Source organism: Phascolarctos cinereus, unplaced genomic scaffold (genome assembly GCF_003287225.1).
Source record: "Phascolarctos cinereus isolate Bilbo 61053 unplaced genomic scaffold, phaCin_HiC Scaffold_1;HRSCAF=81, whole genome shotgun sequence".
Taxonomy (NCBI): domain Eukaryota; kingdom Metazoa; phylum Chordata; class Mammalia; order Diprotodontia; family Phascolarctidae; genus Phascolarctos; species Phascolarctos cinereus.
Genome location: NW_027555514.1, coordinates 270,319,476 through 270,339,862, shown reverse-complemented (window position 1 = coordinate 270,339,862; position 20,387 = coordinate 270,319,476). Strand labels below are relative to the sequence as shown.

The 20,387-nt window shown below is 44.1% G+C and overlaps 1 protein-coding gene across 3 annotated transcripts in view; it reads right to left on the bottom strand.

The window, feature by feature from the left end:
- The window catches only part of ANO4 (anoctamin 4), a 415,292-nt gene that overhangs the window by 96,750 nt on the left and 298,155 nt on the right, over positions 1–20,387 (bottom strand). For all 3 annotated transcript variants that reach the window (XM_020982322.2, XM_020982323.2, XM_078146765.1), the window contains one exon: positions 15,475–15,606. In XM_020982322.2, the coding sequence (XP_020837981.1) occupies positions 15,475–15,606 (132 nt within the window). The remainder of the gene's footprint in view (positions 1–15,474; positions 15,607–20,387) is intronic.

The window sequence follows — 20,387 nt, the reverse complement described above, 5'->3', positions numbered from 1 at the left end:
AATCTAACTTAGGTGGCACAGTGAATGGAACACCTCGCCTGTAGTCAGGAAGACGTGAGTTCAAATTTGAACTCAGACACTTACTAGCTGTGTGACCTTGGGCAAGTCACTTAACCCTGTTTGCCTTAGCTTCCTCATCTGTAAAATAAGCTGGAGAAGGAAATAGTAAACCACTCCAGTATCTTTGCCAAGAAAACTCCAAATGGGGTCACAAAGAGTCGGATAATAACAAAAGATGAAGATGCTCAGCCCCAGAGGTTGAGGGAGGCTCAAGGTTTGAGGCTCAGAGTTAACAAGTGGCAGAGGTGGGATCAGAATCCAGGCCTGCTGGTTCTCTGGGTCCTCACTCAGCTTCCTTTCTGATGAACAGAGAGGCAGGTCCTTCCTTTCTTGCTGGGAACACCAGAGCAGCTGATAGCATCCCTCTGGTTCTCTTTTCTGGTAGCCCCATGGGACAAGAAAACTTGGCAGACCAAGTTTTAAAACTCTGCTTATCAGAGGAGGCACTAGAGAAGTCATAGGGGATGTTAAGGACCTGCTTTTCTGCTCCCAGCCTCACACTGTAAAAGGCAGAGAGAGTAATAAATTCTAGACTTGCCTTGATATTTTCATCTTTCTAAAGGTAAAGGAAACATCAGGAGGACTGGATTCTGGACATAATTTGGACCCATGAGAAGTAACTGATTACTGAGGCAGAAATAACAGGAATCCTGAGTGGAAGAGACAGCACAATCTTGGGGGACCTGATATATAAGGGGAGGAAAAAAAGCCAGCATAGGAAGCTCATCTTCTCAGCCATCCTTGTCAATATATGATTCAACAAGCAAGCTGAATGTGGAACAGTGGGCTGAATAACTCCTCAAGTCAAACAAGTGGGTCCTGTTGGGTCATATTGGCTGGGCTGATGAGATATGTTCCTATTAGGTAAGGATAGAGTGAGATACCCTTGATTCAGAAGTACGTGGAATAAGCTGAAGATATGAATTTGAAGTGTATGAAGAGGTCAGAGTGGATGGAGTGACACTAATAGCTTTGGAGGAGAGAAGACCCGCCTCTGATATACACAAGCTTTGTCCTCAGGCATCTGTCTAGCAATGGATGGGGCCACTCTTTAAGACTAAGTTACAGGTGAGTTGTCAAACTCCGTGGTGGGAGGAGTTTCTTCATTGGCAGTTCCCCAGAGCAAGAACATCACAGGTGTGAACTAGCGAACTAGCTGTGTGACCTTGGGCAAGTACACGTGCGCGCGCACACACACACATCAAAGGAGGAAGAATACCTGAAAACTGACTTATTCTTTTTAACAGGAGGGCTCTCTCTGCTTGTAAATCAAACTCCATTTACCTACTTCATTGTTGTTAAGTCCTTTCAGACATGTCTGACTCTCCCTGGCCCCATTTGGAGTTTTCTTGGCAAAGATACTGGAGTGATTTGCCATGTCCTTCTCCAGCTCATTTGACAGATGAGGAAACTGAGGCAAACAGGGTGAAGTGACTTACCCAGGGTCACACAGCTAGTAAGTGTCTGAGGCCAGATTTGAACTGAGGTCCTCCTGACTCCAGGAGCGGTGTGCTATCCATTACGGTGTCACCTAGCTGCCCCTCTTTTTCCTACTCATAAAATGGAACAGATGACTTCTGCTTCGGACAAATCAAATACCTCTTTTTGTCCCAAATCTGAACGTCTCAGACTTGGCCTCTGGGTGTTTCCAGGCTCTGGAGACACAAAACCAAAACCAAAACCAATCAGTGCCCTCCAAGAGTTAACCCAGTTTGGTAGCCATGGTCACCCTCATCATGAGATCTTGGACAGCAGCTTCTATGGTTGTGAGGCTGACTCGATGCATTGAAGTGAGGTCATTCTACCCGATAGCACCTTTCTGCAGAGCGTTTTATACAAGCTTATCATGTAGGGGCAACATCTTAAAATTAGACACAAGATAATGGAGGGATACAATGGATGAGCGACTTGGGTAAGGTGGTTTCAAAAGCACTAACTCACAGAGAGCAGGTTAGCTATTGGGTCTCCTGACACCCGGGGCAGAGGTTTCTCCTTTTGACTAATTGGTCTTAATCTCTGAAGAATGGCTCCATAAACAACATGAACACTGAACAGAAACCCCAGCTCCTGCAAAAACTCGAGCCTCGGACTGCATCATTTGCTTAATTTCCATAACAACCTCAAACTTTCTTGAACTCATCTGGGTCTCCCCCACAGCACAAATCGATAAAAACAACCAGCATCCTTTTGGAGGCCAATAAAGAACAAACAAAAGTAATAAAACAAGTGTTTTGAGATAGTTTGCAGTCGCTGAGGGCAGAAAAATGAACCATTCAGTCGGATCTGAATGAACCCCAACCTCCCTCTCCTTTCCTGAGGGATTTCTCTAAAGCCTTGAGATCAATAAAAATAAACCCAGGCTGAAGAGGCAAGACTGCCAAACGCACCTCCTGGATGATTTGATTGGTCTACGTACCTGCTCTGTGTGTTTGCAGAGTTAAATAGGAATGCTTTGCTGACGGCAACAGCAAAAATGTGCCTTTAATATGTGAATGATCCTCGGCTTAAAATGAAGAGATTCATGCCCAGGATAGGCAGGGGAAAGAACTCGGCCCAGGCATGGATCGGAAAAACAGGGTTCAAATCCCACTGGGGACACTGTCTGAGTGGCCTTGGGCAAATCACTCGATTTCCCCGGGTCTCAGTTTTCTCAAATGGAGAATGAAGGGGTTGGACCAGAAGACTTCAAAGACCCCTTCAGGTTCTAAATCTGCGGTTCTAGGGTTTTCAAGTGAACAGTCTGTCTCTAGTGTACCCCTCCCTCCATCTCCTTTTCATCACCAACTAAACTCTTCAAAGTACTCTGCAGCTGTCATGATGTTCTGAAGCTAAGCAGAGCGTCTTCCATTTGCTTCTGTCCTCAGGCTCAGGACTGTTGACTACTGTTGACTATATCCCTCAGACCTATGCTCAGGACTGTTCTATCCCCATCCCCATTAAATCTTCACTTCCCCAAATCTAGGCATCTAAACAATGACCCGATACATTTACTTGTATTAAGTCATTAGTGACTAAATGCATTACTCTTTTTCGATGTCTCCATTCTCCTGTCTGCTGATTCAAAAGATCACAGACCGAGACCTGGACCTCAGAGTTTATAGATTCCATCTCTCTCATTTTACAAAGGGGTAAACTGAGGCCCAAAGACATAACCAGATACATACATATTTCGGCCAGCTAATCTGTAATAAAAATATCAGTCCTGCCCCTGATACAAGTTTGCAGCATGCCTTTCCCACAGAAACACACAGAGGAAGCCAGCTATTGAGAGGCAGTGCTGTCTAATGAGTAGAGAGCTAGTCTCAGCTAGACCTGGGTTGAATCCTGCATTGTCTCAACCTTGGGGTTGCTGTTTAGCTTCTCACCAGCCGAGGCAGCCCCCTAAGCCTCTTGTGGAGTACATACCAATCTGTGCTGGCCTCTATCCCAATGACAGGTCCGCACCAATATGGCCACACTTCCTGACTCCTTTCTAAGTGCAGTAAGAATGCATTAAGTGCATTGCTTTCCTTTCCTCCTCCTTCTCCCTCCTTCTCAGCTTTCTTTCTCCCACCCCCTTCCCCCTCTCCTTTTTCTCTCTTTCTCCACCCCGACATGTCGGTCATTTTGATGACTTCCTAGATGCATCCATGGCTCTGTGATCTCATCGTTATGAGCACTCTTTCCAGTGGTGCAGATTGCAAGCTCCCATATCACGTCTTGTCATCTCATGCACTTCTCAGCTAAGCCATTCCCCAGGTTCTCCACAGAAGACTCACCCAGTGTGCCGAGCCTTGTCCTTAGTCCTGGTAAGACTTCCAGGGCAGCCCTGCATTATACCCAGGGTGTGGACTTCATCCCTTGCTCTTCCTGCCCAAAGGCAGGCTCTCTTTTTTCCTATCCCCGTGTGTGTCTGAGCTAATGTCATTGACTGCACCTTTCCCTTGGTGATCTGCTAGAGAGGGGCAATATGGAGTCAGGAATATCTGGGTTCCAATCCTGCATTCGACAGAATTATAGCATCATAGACTTAGAGTATTCCAACAGAAATGGCTTCCTTTCTAATCCAATGTATCTTATTTTATTCATTTAACAACATTATTCAAAGAAGAGTTCATGTGCTTCACCAGACTGCCAAAGGGTTCCAAGACACAAAAACACCTAAAAACACATGTTGTAGTTTGACACCCCCCATTTTACAGATGAAGAAAGTGAGGCTGATGGAAGTTACATGACTTGCCCAAAGGCACACAGTAGTAAGTGATAGAAGTGGGATTTCAACACTAATTCTTGGATTCCAGATCCAGGACTCTGTCTGCCATTCCATACTGCCTCTCTTACTTGATACCTATTTGGCTATTGACAAAAGTCACTCAACTTTGCTCATCTTCAGTTTTCTCATCTGTAAAATGGGAATAATAATAGCACCTTACTCATGTGGTTGTTAGGAGGACCAAATGAAGCATCCTATGTAAAATGCTTTGCAAACTCTAAAGGGAACTATGGAATTGTGAACTATTACTACTACTCCCCTCTACCCTTACACCATTACTGCTCCTACTGATGGTCAACATGACGCTTTGCCATTCCCTTGGGGGCTCCTGCCATTTTGGTTCTTCTGAGGTCCTGGTATTCCACAATTTGCAGCCTTATAGCCCAATACCAGTGAATGGACATATGAATGAAAAAGCATTTATTAGGCACTTACTATGTGCCAAGCACGTGGTTTAAAAAGATGAGCTGTTTCAGCAGTGAGCAGCTCACGATCAGTGAAACTCTGGGCAATTTCCCAAATGTGACCTGGCTTGATTTCGTCTTCCTGTCTAATTCTGGGCTCAGGTTTTGGTCCATCTGCAATGCCTGTCAGAGGTCCATAGACTGATAAGCACAATGAGGCAATTGAGAAGGATTTTGATGGAGGATTTATAATTAGGTTGGAGAAAAAGGCTGGATTGCCTTTTGGAAACTGTAGATCCCCAAGCCTCTATCTTAAACAAAGGCTTATCTTTTTACTGTGGGTAATCTTCTGCTGATGGTGGAAGGATGCTGTTCATGGAATACCAGGTTCTCTGAAGAATTCAACTTGAGGGTCACTCAAAGGGCAACAGAGAGGAGGATGGTGGGCGTGGGCAGACCACAACCTGCTGCAAAGGAGGAATTATTCTGAAATGGTTTGGAGGAGAATGTCTTTGGAGAAATGTCCAACCAGAAAAAAAATGATGGGCTGGTCACATAGCCAGGGCAAGAACAACCAGTGGGCAGCCTACAAACTCCTCTGGTAATTATACAATGTGCAGAGAGTACAAGGAAGGCCCTAATATATTGGGAGGGTCCTCAATGACAAATTTATGGGAGGACATGGATAAGATTTGGTAGGTCTCTGCCCGGATGGTGAGCCAACTATAGGAAGGAGTTCACACTTTGAGATCAGGGTTCCATTGGAGTATCACAGCAAGAACAGGGAAGGAGAAGAAGAGGGAGGGGAGAGGAAAGAAAGGGAGATAGAGAGGCAGCACTGGTGCAATAGATAGAAAGCTGACCTTAGAACCTGAAACACCTGGATTCTAATTGTGCCTTTGACACACACTGGCTGTGTGGCCCTGGGTAAGTCACTTAACCTCTCAACACTCTAGGAAACTTTCTAAGAATACATGTTGCAGAGAAGGTGGCAATGTACATGGATAGGGAGAGTTTCCTTATTTGGGAGTTCTCTATACCAGTCAAATGTGCAGCAATGTGTAAGCGTGTATGAAATTCAGCACTGGATCATTTGGAAAAATTGGTCCTCCAGAAAACATATAAACATGTAAACATACAATGTATAGGATACACGCACACTCACACACCCTCAACTTCAATTAGAATTAAGATCTACTTGTCCATATATTTAATGTATTTTTATATACTGTGTGTATGTGTGTATATCTATATCCAGAGTATACATAGCTCATCTATGTACATATGCAAATTCTCATATTGTGTGTGTATATATACCACATGTATATACACACATACATACACAAATATACGTGCATATGCACATATACATGTATGTGTGTGTGTGTGTGTGTGTGTGTGTGTGTGTGTACTTTCCTGGACCTGTGCTCTTACTGGTGCTGGGAACTCCCAGTGAGAAAACCCTGGCTATCAAGGAGATCAACAATGTTCTGTCACACAGGGGAAGTCAACCCTTTGACTCCTCTTTAATTGCTACTGGACCCTACTCCCCACAGAGATGACTCCAAACCTTTTCTTCTCTCCTCAAAGCACCCACAACTCCCCCTGTCCTTTCTCGCAGTTAAAAGTTTCATTTAATACTTTATTAAAAACAGAGAGACCATTCTTGGTGAGTTCCCTCACCTTCCCTTCCCTACAAGTCAAAATCTCTTGACATCGTCCCTTCTCTTCGTATTAACTCTAGTCTCTGATGAAGAAATAACTGTTCTTGCCAAAGCCAACCTCTTTACCTGCTCCCCCCTGATCTCCCATCCTCTCATCCCCCCCATGTTTCTCATCTGATCATTTCATCAATCATTGCTCCTATTTCCCAGTTCCTTCCTCGCTCTTCACAGGCTCACCCAAGTTTCCCCGATTCTGGAAAAAAAACAAACACCCTCAATCAACCCCACCATTCCCTGAAGCCATCGCCTTGTATCACTCTTCTCTCTCAGGCGAGCTCCCAGGAAAAGCAGTCTACACTCAACACAATCCTTTGCTGCTTTCTCCTCAGCCCTTTGCAGTCTGCTCCTGACTTTCAGCAGTTTGACTATCACCTTCAGGCAGACAAATCCCCAATCTATGCATTCATCCTTAGCCTTTGCTAACTTAGATGTTTCAAATTGAATGCCCCACAGACATCTCAAACTCAACACACCAAAAATTGAGTTCATTATGTCTCCCCACAAATTCATCCCTTTTCTAAGTCTATATATTTTGAAGGTACCACTGTTCTAGTCAGTCACCCAGGTTCACAAGGGTGGTGCCCATATTGACTCTTCATTCTCCCCAATCCATCTAACTAATTGGTTGCCAAATCTTGTCACGTCTACCTCTAGCTCATCTCTTCCGACATCTTTTTCTCTACTCATACAGACACATTCTTAGTTAAGACCCCCATGACTTCTCTCCCCAGACTATTGCAATGGGCTCCTAATTGATCCCCCACTCTAATCCTTCCAGAGTGATATCTTTCTTTCCTTTTTTTTTTTTTTGGCAAGGCAGTTGGGGTTAAGTGACTTGCCCAGGGTCACACAGCTGGTGTCATGTGTTTGGTCTGAGGCCAGATTTTGAACTCAGGTCCTCCTGACTTCAGGGCCGGTGCTCTATCCACTGCGCCACCTAGCTGCCCCCAGAGTGATGTTCTTAAAGGACAATTCTGATTCCATCATCCTTCTTTTTGCCCAGGGTCACTCCGCTCATGTGTCAAACTGAGTTGTGTCTGTGTTTATGTCTGTCTCTCTCCTTGTCTTCCTCTCTCCTTCTCCTTCTTTTGCTCTCCCCCTTTCCACTTCCTTCTCTCTCTTTGTATGTATACATGTATACATATATACACATACATATAAAGACATATATGTGTGTACATGTGCCTGTCTGTCTCTGTTTTAATTGTAAGGGGCACCTAGGTAATGCAGTGGTTAGAGTGCCAGGCCTGGAGTCAAGAAAATCTGAGTTCAAATCTGGCCTCAGACACTTATTAGCTGTGTGACCCTGGGCAAGTCACTTAACCCTGTTTGCCTCAGTTTCCTCATCTGTAAAATGAGCTGGAGAAGGAAATGACAAACTACTCCAATATCCTTGCCAAGAAAACCCCAAACAGGGTCACAAACAGTCAGACATGACTGAAATGAGTAAATGACATCTTAATATAGATGAGAAGCAATATGGTGCATGCAATAGATAGAAAGCTCTCTTCAGAGCTAGGAAAACCTGAGTTCAGTCTTGCATGTGATCCTTAGTGCCCAGACCAGATCACATTTGGGAAATTGCCCAGGATTTCAGATATCCCAACAAATACCTTTACTCCCACTGCCCTAGGTATCTAGGTGGCAGAGAGGATAGAGCACTGAATTGGGAGCCAGGGAGACCCACCTCTGAATCCTTCCTCAGGCACTGATCATCTGTGTGACCCGGGTTAAGTCATTTAACCTCTGTTTGCCTCAGTTTCCTCATCTGCAAAACTGGGATGATAATAGCACCTCCCTCACGGGGTTATTGTGAGGATCACATGAGATGCATATGTAAAGCATCTTGTAAACTTGTAAGTGCTATATAAATATTAGCTATTGTTATTACGGTTGTTAGATAACTAAGTCTGGGTTGCAGAACAGGTGTCAACCTGCATTTTTGGAGGGAATTTCCTCACCTGGAAGTCCCCAATATCAATGAAATCCCAGGTCTAGTCCTTATCCCTATCTTGTCCCTAGTACTAGGGCAATCCCACACACAGTAGGGCCTACATAAGTGCTTCTTTGACTCCAAGCAGAAAAGGAAGTAGACACCTCATTCAATGAACATGAGGCTTAACAGGTTGAAGACTTGGGTGTCGCACTTGTACCCATGAAATATTAAAAGAGGCGAAGAAAGGTTTCTAGTGGATGAGGTGGATTCTATGGGGAGCATTTTCAGCAAAATCCAGCTCAAAGCTGAAGAAGATGTGAAAACTTGGCATGGTTACAAGCTGCATTGGTAGAGAGAAATACAAGGATCTAGGACATTTCAGGTACAGTGAAAGAAGTGTGTCCATGTGCTGGTGTACAAAATATTCGACATAATTCCTTTAATTCTAAAAGATCTATGATTCCATCCAAGTGAGTTCTTCATTCATGGATGAAGATCACTACTCCTCCACACTTTATTAGGTTCTATGGCCAAAATAGTTCATCACCAGTGATGGCATCATCCAAGTGGTAATGGGCCTCTCTGAACTTGGCTAATCTGCTTGGGACTCAAAGAGTATATGCTGTATATACACAGAGTCTGTTTCCAATACCTCCTAAACCTCCCTAGCTCTGAATCTACGTCTTTTCTGAATGAATGGGGCTAAAGGCCAAGCCCTCTGTGAAATGCTGACACATACTGTGGCAGCCTCAGGTCCCGCCCGTGTGATGGCAAGGCTGGACAGTAGGATCTCCACGGAGGAAAAGACGACCTAGGCTTTGGTGGGGAAACGCCTGCAGTACACACCCACAGTGTTCTTGTTTCTGACATTTCCATTAAGGAGTTGTCAATCTTGACAAAAGGTTCCCAATCTCTTTGCTTTGCCTTTTTGACTGTTTTCCACTAAAAGAAAAGAAAGAAAGAAAAAGTGGCACAATGGAAAGGCGAGAGGCTGATAATAGGAAAGCCAGAGCTTTGCAAATGTGAGAGAAGCACAAGAGGTCTGTCTGCCATTAGCATAATGGTGTCCTTGGATGGTAATTCAGCCCTGATGTAATTCTTGGGAAAAGATAGAGAAGCTGTCTCCTGGGTCACACACCACTCTATGACATTTGCTTCCTTTTGCCTATCTGTAGAAAAAGCACCCACCACGGGATTTGCTCTAAGTAATCACTACCCACAGTATCATTTCCAATGACATTTCAAATATGAAGGGCAGTCGTATATAATCGGAAAAACACTGAAGAACGAGAAAGGCAAATGGAGAATAAGTGGATTCTTAAAACTGACCAGGTCCTTGTCACTGGCCTTGACGGAAGTTTAATTTCTAAAAAGACGTGCTCAGAGCTGCTGATGTCATCATTGCCATCATGTCCATCTCAGTTTCATCCACTTTGAATTCAGGCATAACCAGACACTATTAACAACTCACACAGAGCATTTCTAATTATATTCATGAAACAGAGTATTTATTGTTGGTGGCATATTTCTAATGCCTCTATATTAACCTCATAACAGTATGAGAAACAGAATGGCATAGAGATTATAGAGTCAGCCTCAGAACCAGGAAGACCTGAGTTCAAATCTCACCTTTGACACCCACTGACTATGTGACCCTGGCCTGATACCAATTAACCAACTACATCTGGGAGGAACCAGTTAGTCCAATGAGTTCAGTCAGTTGACAAGAAGCAAGACAAAGTGGATAGAGACATGTCCTTGGGGTCCATAGAACTTGAGCTAGAGTCCCACTGCTGGCACCTAGATTGGCTGTGTGACCTTGGGCACACTCTGGGGGGCGCCTACCTCTCAATGCTTCAGGCAGATCTCTAGGGTGATAAGGTGCTCCTGGGCTGGAGCCAATTTGCATTAATAGGGAGTTTTCTTGCCAGGACCTCTCCACACTGATGGAACAACACATTGCTGCCTCCTTTCCCCTTCCCCTACCGTACACACAAAGCTCAATTAACTGAAGGTCATCAGTGATTTCCTCAGTTGCCAAATCCACTGAGCTTTCCTCAGGCTCTCATTCTTGTTCTTTAGTGGGTCAGCCTCATCTTCCTGACAGTCTCTACTCCTCTGGCTTCAGTGATACCAAACAATGATTTCTCCGAGGCAGGTGACTCCCAAACCTGAATCTTTAGCCCCAACTTCTCCCCAGAGCCTGAGTCTAATATTTCCAGACTCTGATTCAACAGATGGACCTGTATGTCCCACTAAGCAGTTAAACTCATGTCTAGAACTCAAATCATTCTTACAAATCCTTCCCTTCCTCCTAAAACCCTTATTCTGCCAATGGGCATTTTCTCCATCAGCCTGACTTGCCCCTTCAGTTACCTTGGAGTCTTCCCTCTCCATCCCAATTTCCAGTTAGTTATTAAATACTGCTGCTTCTACCACTGAAATATCACTTGCACCTAAAGGGGAAGGGAATACGCATTTATATCGCACTGACTATGAGCTAGGCACTGTGCTACGATCTTTAGATAGTAACTACAGTTATCTCTTCCACATTGCAGGGGTTAAGGGTATGTCACCCCAAAATCTGGAAAACTGATGTAAAATTTCTTAGCTCTCCCTTTGTACCAGAGAAGTAGTCTGAATTCTTTCCTTTTCTTTCACAGGGTGTTTACAGTGTCTTATTGTAAAATTTGGGTTGATATTATATAACACTATACATACATTTGATGCATTTCTGCGTTTCTAAACTTCTTCTATGTTGTCTGCTGATTTTGCATGTTTTCTGCAGCTTCTGCAAAACTCCCCCCAAATTCCCATTTAATTTCTTTTGTTGACCTGAGATACACCAAAATCGTGATGGGGAAAGTCACAATGTGGAAAGGAGAATGGCACTGCTGCTATCACTCCAGTGAACAGTACAACTACTCTCTGAAAGTGCTCTGCAGGCAGAGGGCCTTGGCTCTGCTGGTACCTTGGATGGCGAGTTACCTGCATGACTTTTAATGAATCTCTTCTCCTTGGGTTTCTGTTTCCTGAGTCCATATAAAAGGGGGAATGGGTTGGATTAGATGTTCTCTGGGCTCCTTTGTAGCACCAGCTGTATGATCCTATCACTCCTGGGTCTCAGTTTCCCCACATATAGAATGGATGGGTTAGACTAGATGACCTCTGAAGCCTGGCTCTAGGACCTTAGGAAACTCTGCCTAAGTTATATTTTAAAGCACAGGCCCAGTGAGGTTACACCCGAGGTGACATTCCTTATGATCTAATAAGAAAAAAAGTGTGATCCCCTTAGCATGCCATTCATGGGAAAATTATAACTTAACTTAAAGTTTTATTTTAAAGTGACTCCCCATGCTGCTTAGCATCTTTCTGCTTCAGTTTCTTGAAATATAAAGTGAGGGAAAAATAATAGCACCTGCACTCCCCCCCCCCCAAAGTTGTTAGGATCAAATGAGATGCGATCTGTAAAGTGCTTAGTACAATACCTGGCACACAGTAGGTGCTTAACCACCACTCGTTTTCTTCCTTCTTTCCTCACCATGTAACAACACTAATAATTAGTACTGATATAGGACCTTGCATATATTATCTCATTTTGTCCTCACAACAACCTGGGAGGGAGGTACTATTATTATCCCCATTTTACAGATGAAACTGACTCCATGCCTTTTCTTACTCCATTCCCTCTGGCGCAGGTGAGGTCCCTGCCAATCCAGAGCTGAAAAGGGTAAGACCCTAAGTCTTGTCCAATTCCTGCTTTTTGTAGTTAAGAGATGAAGCCCAGAGTTTGGGTGACTCAGTCAAAGTCACCTTCAGTGGTGTTCAAGGGAGGCTCTGAGTTATGGAAGGCCTTAAATAGTAGGCTGATTTTGGGGGGGGTTTATCTGGTTGGCAACGGGGAGCCATTTAAGGCTTAAGGGGTAAAATGATCAGATCCACACACAAGAATGCTAGTGTCGTGAAGGATGTATCAGAGAGCCAAAAGACCAGTCCTGTAGTTCAGATGGGTAAGAATGGAGGTTTATTTTAGGGTAATGGCAGTGGAGAAAGGAAAGGACAGAAGAAAGAAATTTTTCAGAGGTCGGATCAACAGGATTTAGTTGTAGGAAGTAAAGGTGAACCAGCTAATGTAATGTAATCTAATCTCTGAGAACTCAGGCCTCTATCTTCCTGGTGGCCTACACCATATTGCCTCTTCTCTCACTCAGGTCATATTCCTTTCCTCATTGGGAGACTGGATTCAGGAAAATGACCTTTAAGGTCCCTCCCAGCTCCAGAGCTATGAGCCTGTGACCATCACACATTTTTAGAGACAGTTTCTATATTTAAAGGAAGTCACGCAAAACTTTGCAGATTTGAGGGAAGAGGGTCCCAGGAATGTTGTGGTTAATATCATTTGCTATTGATGGAGACAGAGGCTGAAACAATGACCCCCGAGAAAGAAGTGGGGAGTGGGAAGCATCCTCCCTACCCATTTATTTATCAGCTACATTTCCTGGGTAATACAATAGAGCTTCAGAACACATGGGATTCAAGTGAGACACCAGGCCACAATCTGCATGTTAATCTGAATCAAGAAGATTTAGTAACAACGTTATTATTTGTCTCAGAAACCTCAAGATTAGCAAGTGAGACATGACCAGACTTCAAATGAAGAGTGATAAAAATTTCAGTTTTCTTGATGGCTTTTTATTTTCCTTTAGAAAAATTCTCCCAGTCTCTGATCTTGAAGTTGAAAGTTAAGCCTCCCTTGATTCCCACTGTCAGCTCCTGGAGGCTTAACCAAGCTGAACCAACAGGCACGTTAGCCCCGGGCACCAGGTTTAGTGGGTGCTGACACCATGTTTGGTTCTTTGGCCCTTGCTCTGCTTCTCATGGTCTCAAGCGAGTGTGTCTTTGTCTTTCCACCAAGGGGGTAGAGTCCTGTTTTCCTTGACCTCAACTGAGGGTATGTGTGTGTGTTTGTTTCTTTCTCTTCCTTTCTTTTCTTTCTTTCTTTCTTTCTTTCTTTCTTTCTTTCTTTCTTTCTTTCTTTCTTTCTTTCTTTCTTTCTTTCTTTCTTTCTTTCTTTCTTTCCTTCCTTCCTTCCTTCCTTCCTTCCTTCCTTCCTTCCTTCCTTCCTTCCTTCCTTCCTTCCTTCTTAGCTTTTCTTTCTTTTCTACACACACATATCTATATACACACAGACATACATGTATATATATGTTCTTTTATGTACATATATTTAAATTTAATTTACTTACCCAAGTTATCAAAATTCCTGGGTATATTCTGCTTCCACTTGACTGGGGCAAGGATTCTGATTTGTATTTGTTAGAGCTTTTAGTGATCCATTTGAATATTCAAGGAGTCATTCCCCTCTCAGCCCACAGAAACCTGAGTGGAGGATTTTCAGGGGCTGCCTCCATTCCCTTCCCTTCCATCGGTGTCTCATGAGCATCTCACATTGTGATGCACACAGTCTGTTCTCTGGCTTTCTCCTCCCTGTTTATCCCCATACCATCTTCCCCTGTGTCTAATTAACTTTCTATTCCCCAAACATTCCCCCATGAGGTCAATGTGAGCAGTCTCTTGGTTGCTCTGATCCTGAATTATTCATCCCCCAGAAGGGAAGGGACTGGATCATTAGTCACTTGTAGTCTATTGGCTGCTCCAGTCAATCACTGCTCCTGGTACCATCTTTACCTCTGGAGCAAAAGCATCAGGGGGTCTCGAGTCTTCAGTGAAGGGGGAGACTGTGCCCAAGGGTGCACATAGGGCACCCTTGATTTAGTCCAGAGGAAAGATTTTTCTCTGGTGGCTTATGTTCTCTGAAAGGCTTTCCATTCACGCTCCTCGCCCTGCCATGCCCCTGAAGCATCTTCTTATCTCAGAAGCTTCAGAGTTTGCCTTTTCTCTCATTCTTCCTAGTCTTAGTTATAAGATCATAGATTTAGAACTCAGAAAGGACCTCTGAGTCATCGAGTTGAATCCCTTCATTTTACAGACTAGAGGAAGCAACTTGGGATCCTAGATCTGGACCTGGAAAAGACCTTGGAAGCCAACCCCTTAATTTTACAGATGAGGAAAGTGAGGCCCAGAAAGAAGAATCAGTTTAAGGTCACAGATCTCGATGAGGAGTTCTTAACTTGTTTTGTGTTGTGGCTCCCCTTGGCAGTGTCTGGTGAAGCCTAGAGACCCCTTCTCATGGTTTTAAATATATAAAATAACATATATGGGATTCCAAAGGTAATCTATGGCACTGATATACAGTTTTCAAAATATTAAAAAACAAGTTCACAGGTCCCCTAAAATCAAAAGTTTAACCAACACCCTCATTTTACAGATGAGGAAACTGAGGCCCAGAGAGGTCAATGACTTGCCCAGGTCACCTGGGGTTCAGAGAGAACAATCAGCTGAGGAACACAGACCTAGAGTGAGACGGGACCTCAAAGGTCGCCCAGTCAAACCTCCTCATTTTACTCTGGAAGAAACTTCTAAGTTTGAGTGACTCGCCCCAAGTCACACTGGTAGAATTTGAACCCAAGTCCTCTGACTCCAGAGCATGCTCTTCTGACAGGGCCACACTGCCTCAGGACTCTGCTAGAACCATTCCCTCTGAATTCAGGAAAGTTAAAGTTTCAATGCACAGCGGTTCCAGTTGATTGAAAGCTAGCCTCCCAGGTCTGGTGGTGAATACCCATAGTCCCTGATAATTGAGGAGGAGGTTGAGGCTGGTGAGATCTTGAGCTTGAGAGGTCTAAGCAGCAGTAGGTTAAGCTTACTGGGTGTCCACACTAAGTCCCACCCGAATATGGCGAGCCTCTAGCAGCAGAAGGTCACCAGACTGACCAAGAAGGGGTGAATAGGCCCCAGTCAGAAAGACAGCAGGCCAAGGCTCCCAGACTGGCCAGTGCTAGCATCAGGCTCATGACTGGCTGCTGCACTTCCAGCCTGGACAAGGAAGAGAGAGCCAATCTCGAAAACTTTTTTTTTTAATAAAAATAAAAAATTGAGCTAGTCTCCATCTTGCCCTGTCTCCCACCCCACCAAGCTCTAGGGGAGGGGAAGGCTCTGCCCGAGCTCATGGACATGCTTTTAACCAGAAACACTCACTGATGGATCCTTTGCTGACTGAAAGGGGCAGTGTAGCAGTCGTTTTCCTCCAGGTCGGGCAGTGTCTCCTTGTCCAGTCTCATAGGCTTTCTAGGTAACCATCCTCGAAACCTGCTTATTTGTTTATCGATCCTGTGGTACATGGGAGGCAAGATCAGACAGGAAAGTCCATCAGCATGGCCCTGGGATTCCTCAGTGAAGTCACAGAGGCTCAGTCAGACTAGACTATATCTGAAACACAGACGCCCACCCCCATTCCCCCAGGATGACCCAAGGCGGCGAGATCCACACAGCAGCCTCTGACCTGCTCTGAATGCTAGCCCTTCTAATAGGCAACTTGTGATTCCAGCTACATAGTACCTCAGGCCTTTCACGGCACACAGCCTAAAACAATCTCATTTTATGCCTGGAATCTGCCCGTATTCCCATTCTGTGGGCATCTCTGATGAAAATTCAGCATGGGAAATTAATGATATACCACAAAGAGGACAATGACCACGAAATAACTGCTGGTGTGGCATTGGAAACAGAATACTATAGCAACAGGATATCCTGACCATGGGATGTCAGGGCAATATAATATCCTGGCAACAGAACATTGTGCAAATGGAATAGAATGTTGTGAACAGCAATAGAATGTCATGGCAATGGAATGTTGGGGCAGTGGAGTAGTATGGTTATAGATGGTAAGATGTCATGTCAATGGAATATTGTTGCAATAAAAAGTTTTGTCAATGGAGTATTATGGTTGTAAAATCTAATAGCAATAGAACGTCATGGCGGTAGAATGTTCCAGTAGTAGAACGTCATGGTGGTAGAATGTCATGGCGGTAGAATGTTCCAGTAGTAGAACGTCATGGTGGTAGAATGTCATGGCGGTCGAATGTCATGGCAGTAGAAAGTCACGATGGCAGAATGTCGTGGCAGCAGAGTGTCATGGCAAATCACATGATGCAAATAAATTCCTTCACTACAATCTACTACCCACATTGACTTATGTGCCCCAAGTGGTCCATTAGCAGATAGAGCTGGTACATTAATTTTAATGGCCCTCTTTTTGAGCTGAGACTGCAGACCTCACAGAGTCAGAGTGTGTTATGAGCTTGGACACCCTGGTCTGCAAAATGTATTTACTGATGCTCTCATTCAGAGAAAATAAACATGTCCTCCAAATGAACTTGGGAGGCTGAGCCCTGCATTGTGCTAACTCAGCAGCACACTAAAGAAAGGGGACCTCCCAGAGAGGACCAAAGATCAGCACATACCAAGGCAGAGCTCCCAAGTATGCTTTGTTCCCCACTGGGAGCATCTGTCTTTTTGCCCTTCCTTTGCTCCTCTGGCCCATATCACGACAAGGACAAAGTCAGGCTCTACAGAGCCATGATTCCAAGTTATGTCTGTTCAGAAACCACTAGAGTAATTGACAAAACACCACTGGACATTTAATGTTAGGATAGTAACTCCTAACATTTGTCCCGTGCTTTTCCTTTTCCAAGCTTCTTTTTTCCTATTTGATCTAATAGTCCTGATGTGAGGAAAGTGAGGTGTTATTCCCATTTAACAGAAAGAGGAATTCAGTCAATAGGCAAGGTATTTATTAAGTTCTAGCTATGTGACAGTCACTGTGCTAAGTAAGATAAAGGAACATAAGATCATAGAGCAGACATGGACATTTGAGACTATCTAGTTCAACCTCATCATTTTACACTGGAAGAAACTGAGGCCCAGAGAAGGAAATTATCATTGGACCATGGATCTAGAGCTACAAAGGTCCAGAGGCCAATGAGTCCAGCCTCCTCATTTTCCAGATGAGGAAACTGAAGCCCAGAGGTCAAATGACTTGCCTAGGGTCACATGGCCAGATAGCATCTGCAGCAGGCAGGCTTTGAACTTAGGTGTTCCTGACCCCCAAGTGCACAGCTCTGTCTACTACCTGGCATGGCTTCTCCGACTGCAATCTACCACCCAACAGAATGCAAGCTTCTTGAGAACAGAGACTGTAACATTTTTGTCTCAGCATCCCAGCACCCAGTAAAGTGCTTTGCACCCAAGTCAATTGATAAGTATAGGTTGGATTGATTAGGAATTGGAGTCATGTAGATTGGAATTAGTCAGTAGGAAAATGGAAATCTCCTGGACCCTTCCTTCTTCTCTAGAGATTAAATGATAGTTTCTTTTGCAAAGATTAGCTGAGGAAAGTGGAGGGAAGAGCGAGGGGGCTGCGGAAGGTAAAATCTCATGAAGGAGACAATGAATCTGTGCCAAGCACATTGACTTCTTCCCAGAGCTTGTCGTCATATTTTTTCACGTCGTTGGCACAGTCAGTATAGTTGGGGCACCCTCATGGACACGACATTTAGTCACACAGCAATGAAGAAAACCAACCAACCATGAAGAACTCATCTTAGACTCAGCCCTGTTCTCAGACCTACCCCTGCTCTTTGTCCTGCCCATCACCAGCTCCAATCCCCATCTCATCCCTGATCCGAGCCTCACTCGTGGCTCCAACCATTCTTCTATCACCACTCCCCCTCTAAAAACTGCAGAAGTGGGGATTTTATCAGTAACCTAGTCCAATGCCCTTGTGTTACAAATGTGGAAACTGAAGACTAAAGAGATAAAATGAAGCAATCAATTGATAAGTGTTTTTTTTAAATCCCTACTGTGTGCCAGCCATTGTGTGGAAGTGACGTTGGCATATCACTTGATGAGAGTTCTTATGAAAAAGAACTGGGAAGTTTGGTTGACTACTTGTTCAAGATGAGTCAAAAGTAGGATATGGCAACCAAAATACCTGAGAGGATCCCAAACTTAGAGGCGGCTAGGTGGCACAGTGGATAGAACACTAGTGGGAGTGAGGAAGACCCGAGTTCAAATGTGCTCTCAGACACTTAGTAGCTATGTGACCCTGGGCAAGTCACTTAACCTTGTTTGCCTCAGTTTCCTCATCTGTAAAATGAGTTGGAGAAGGAAATGGCAAAGCACTCCAATATCTCTGCCAAGAAAGCCCCAAAATGGGGCCACAAAGGGCAGATACAACTAAAACGACTGAACAAAGACGAATCCTAAGCTTCAATGATAATAACTGTAGTGATGATGATGATGATGATAGCAGCTGACGTTACCTAGCACTTTAAACATTGTCAAGCACTTCAGATACATTATCTCATTTATTACTATAGTAATGATAATAATGACAGTGCACATTTATAAACTGCTTTAAAGTTTGCAAAGCGCTTTGCAGATATTTTCTCATTTGAACCTCACAAAAAACCCTGGGAGTTAGATACTATTATTGTGCCCATTTTATGGTTAAGGAAACTGAGTCTGAGAGTGGTTAAGGGACTTGCCCAGGATCACTCAGCTAGTAAGTGTTTAAGGCAGGATTTGAACTCGTGTTCCTAACTCCAGGTCAGGCACTCTATGCCCTGTGCCACCAAGATAGTCTACATATAATAACACAGGTATTATTACATGTATGTTACAAATGAGAGAAGAAGGCTTAGAAGGTTGAATGTCTTGCCCCAGGTCACATAGTGAGTATTAGGAGAGGCAAGATTTGAACTCAGGTCTTCTGGTTCCCAGTCCATTGCTCTTTTCACTAAACCATACTTTCTTTTTCTTTTTTTAACCATACTTTCAATAAGAGAGACACAACGTTTAGAACAACAAGGTTAATTACTGATGCTTCACCATGGCCAGACCACATCTGGACAATTTGTTTAGTTTTGGGTGCCAGCTTTTAAGAATGCCATTGATAAACCCAAGTGCATCTTGGGGAAGCCAAATGAGATGGTAAGAAGGCTGGGGAACATGACAAAGGAAGACTGAGTTCCTTGAAGGAATAATTGGGAAAAGAGAAGACTTGAGGAGAACATGTGAACAGTCTTCAAATGTGTGAAAGCAGGTCTTGGGAAGAAGAATTAGCTTGGGTCTGTCTGGCCTCAGATGGCAGTATTGGAGCGGTGGGTAGAGGCTGTAGAGGGTCATATTTTGGCAGAACTGGCTGCTGTGGGGGTGGGGCAGGCTGGGCTCTCTTTCATTGCATGTCACCAATCAGAAACTGGATGGCCAATCACTCAGTATCAATGAATAAACACTTATTAGGTGACCACTTGTGGAGAATGTTCTACAGGGGTCCTCAGTTCTAGCATGGGTCAAATGGTCTTTGAGGCACCTTCCAACCTTATAAATTAGTAACTGACCTAAGGTCACACAGCTAGTCAGTGGCTCAAACCATAACAAAAGCCATGGTAGCAGGGAGGAGGGATTTTTGACATGCCCTCCATTCAACTGTAAGTCATCTTAGAATTCTATTCATTTTCAAGCTGCTTGACCTTGGGTGAGTCATTCTCTTCACCTGTAAAATAAGGAGGCTAAACTCAGTGGCCACTAAGCTCCTTCTGGCTCTCTGATGCTACGACTCTACTTTTTTTTCAGTCCTGAAGTAGTTTTGTCTAAAAGCAGGGGGATGCCATAGATGACTTCTCAAGGTTCTTTCTAGCCCTCAAATTTAAAGCTCTCATGGGAAAAGATTAACCTGGTTCTACCCCCACATTCAAAATCTCTCCTAAAGCACTGATTTGGCTACTGAGAGAAAACACAACCATCTAGAGTATGACTGAGAAAGCCCCTTTACCATGCTAATTCCCACCCACTGAAATTTTGGCTTCAATCTCCATGGGAGAAAATGAGAGGGAAATTCTTGGTGTGGAGAGTGTCCCTAAAGTCAGTACTGAAGGCTGAAAAGGCACTCAGACTTTTGGGATACCTTGTACAGTCATGGCTTCCCTCATCCCCTTTGTGAGTTAAAGTCTCCAAACTGGGGCAGACATAGTAGAGTGACCCCTAGGCAAAGGATGGAGGCTGCACTGCATATTAGACAGGACACTCCACTGAGAATAAAGAATCAT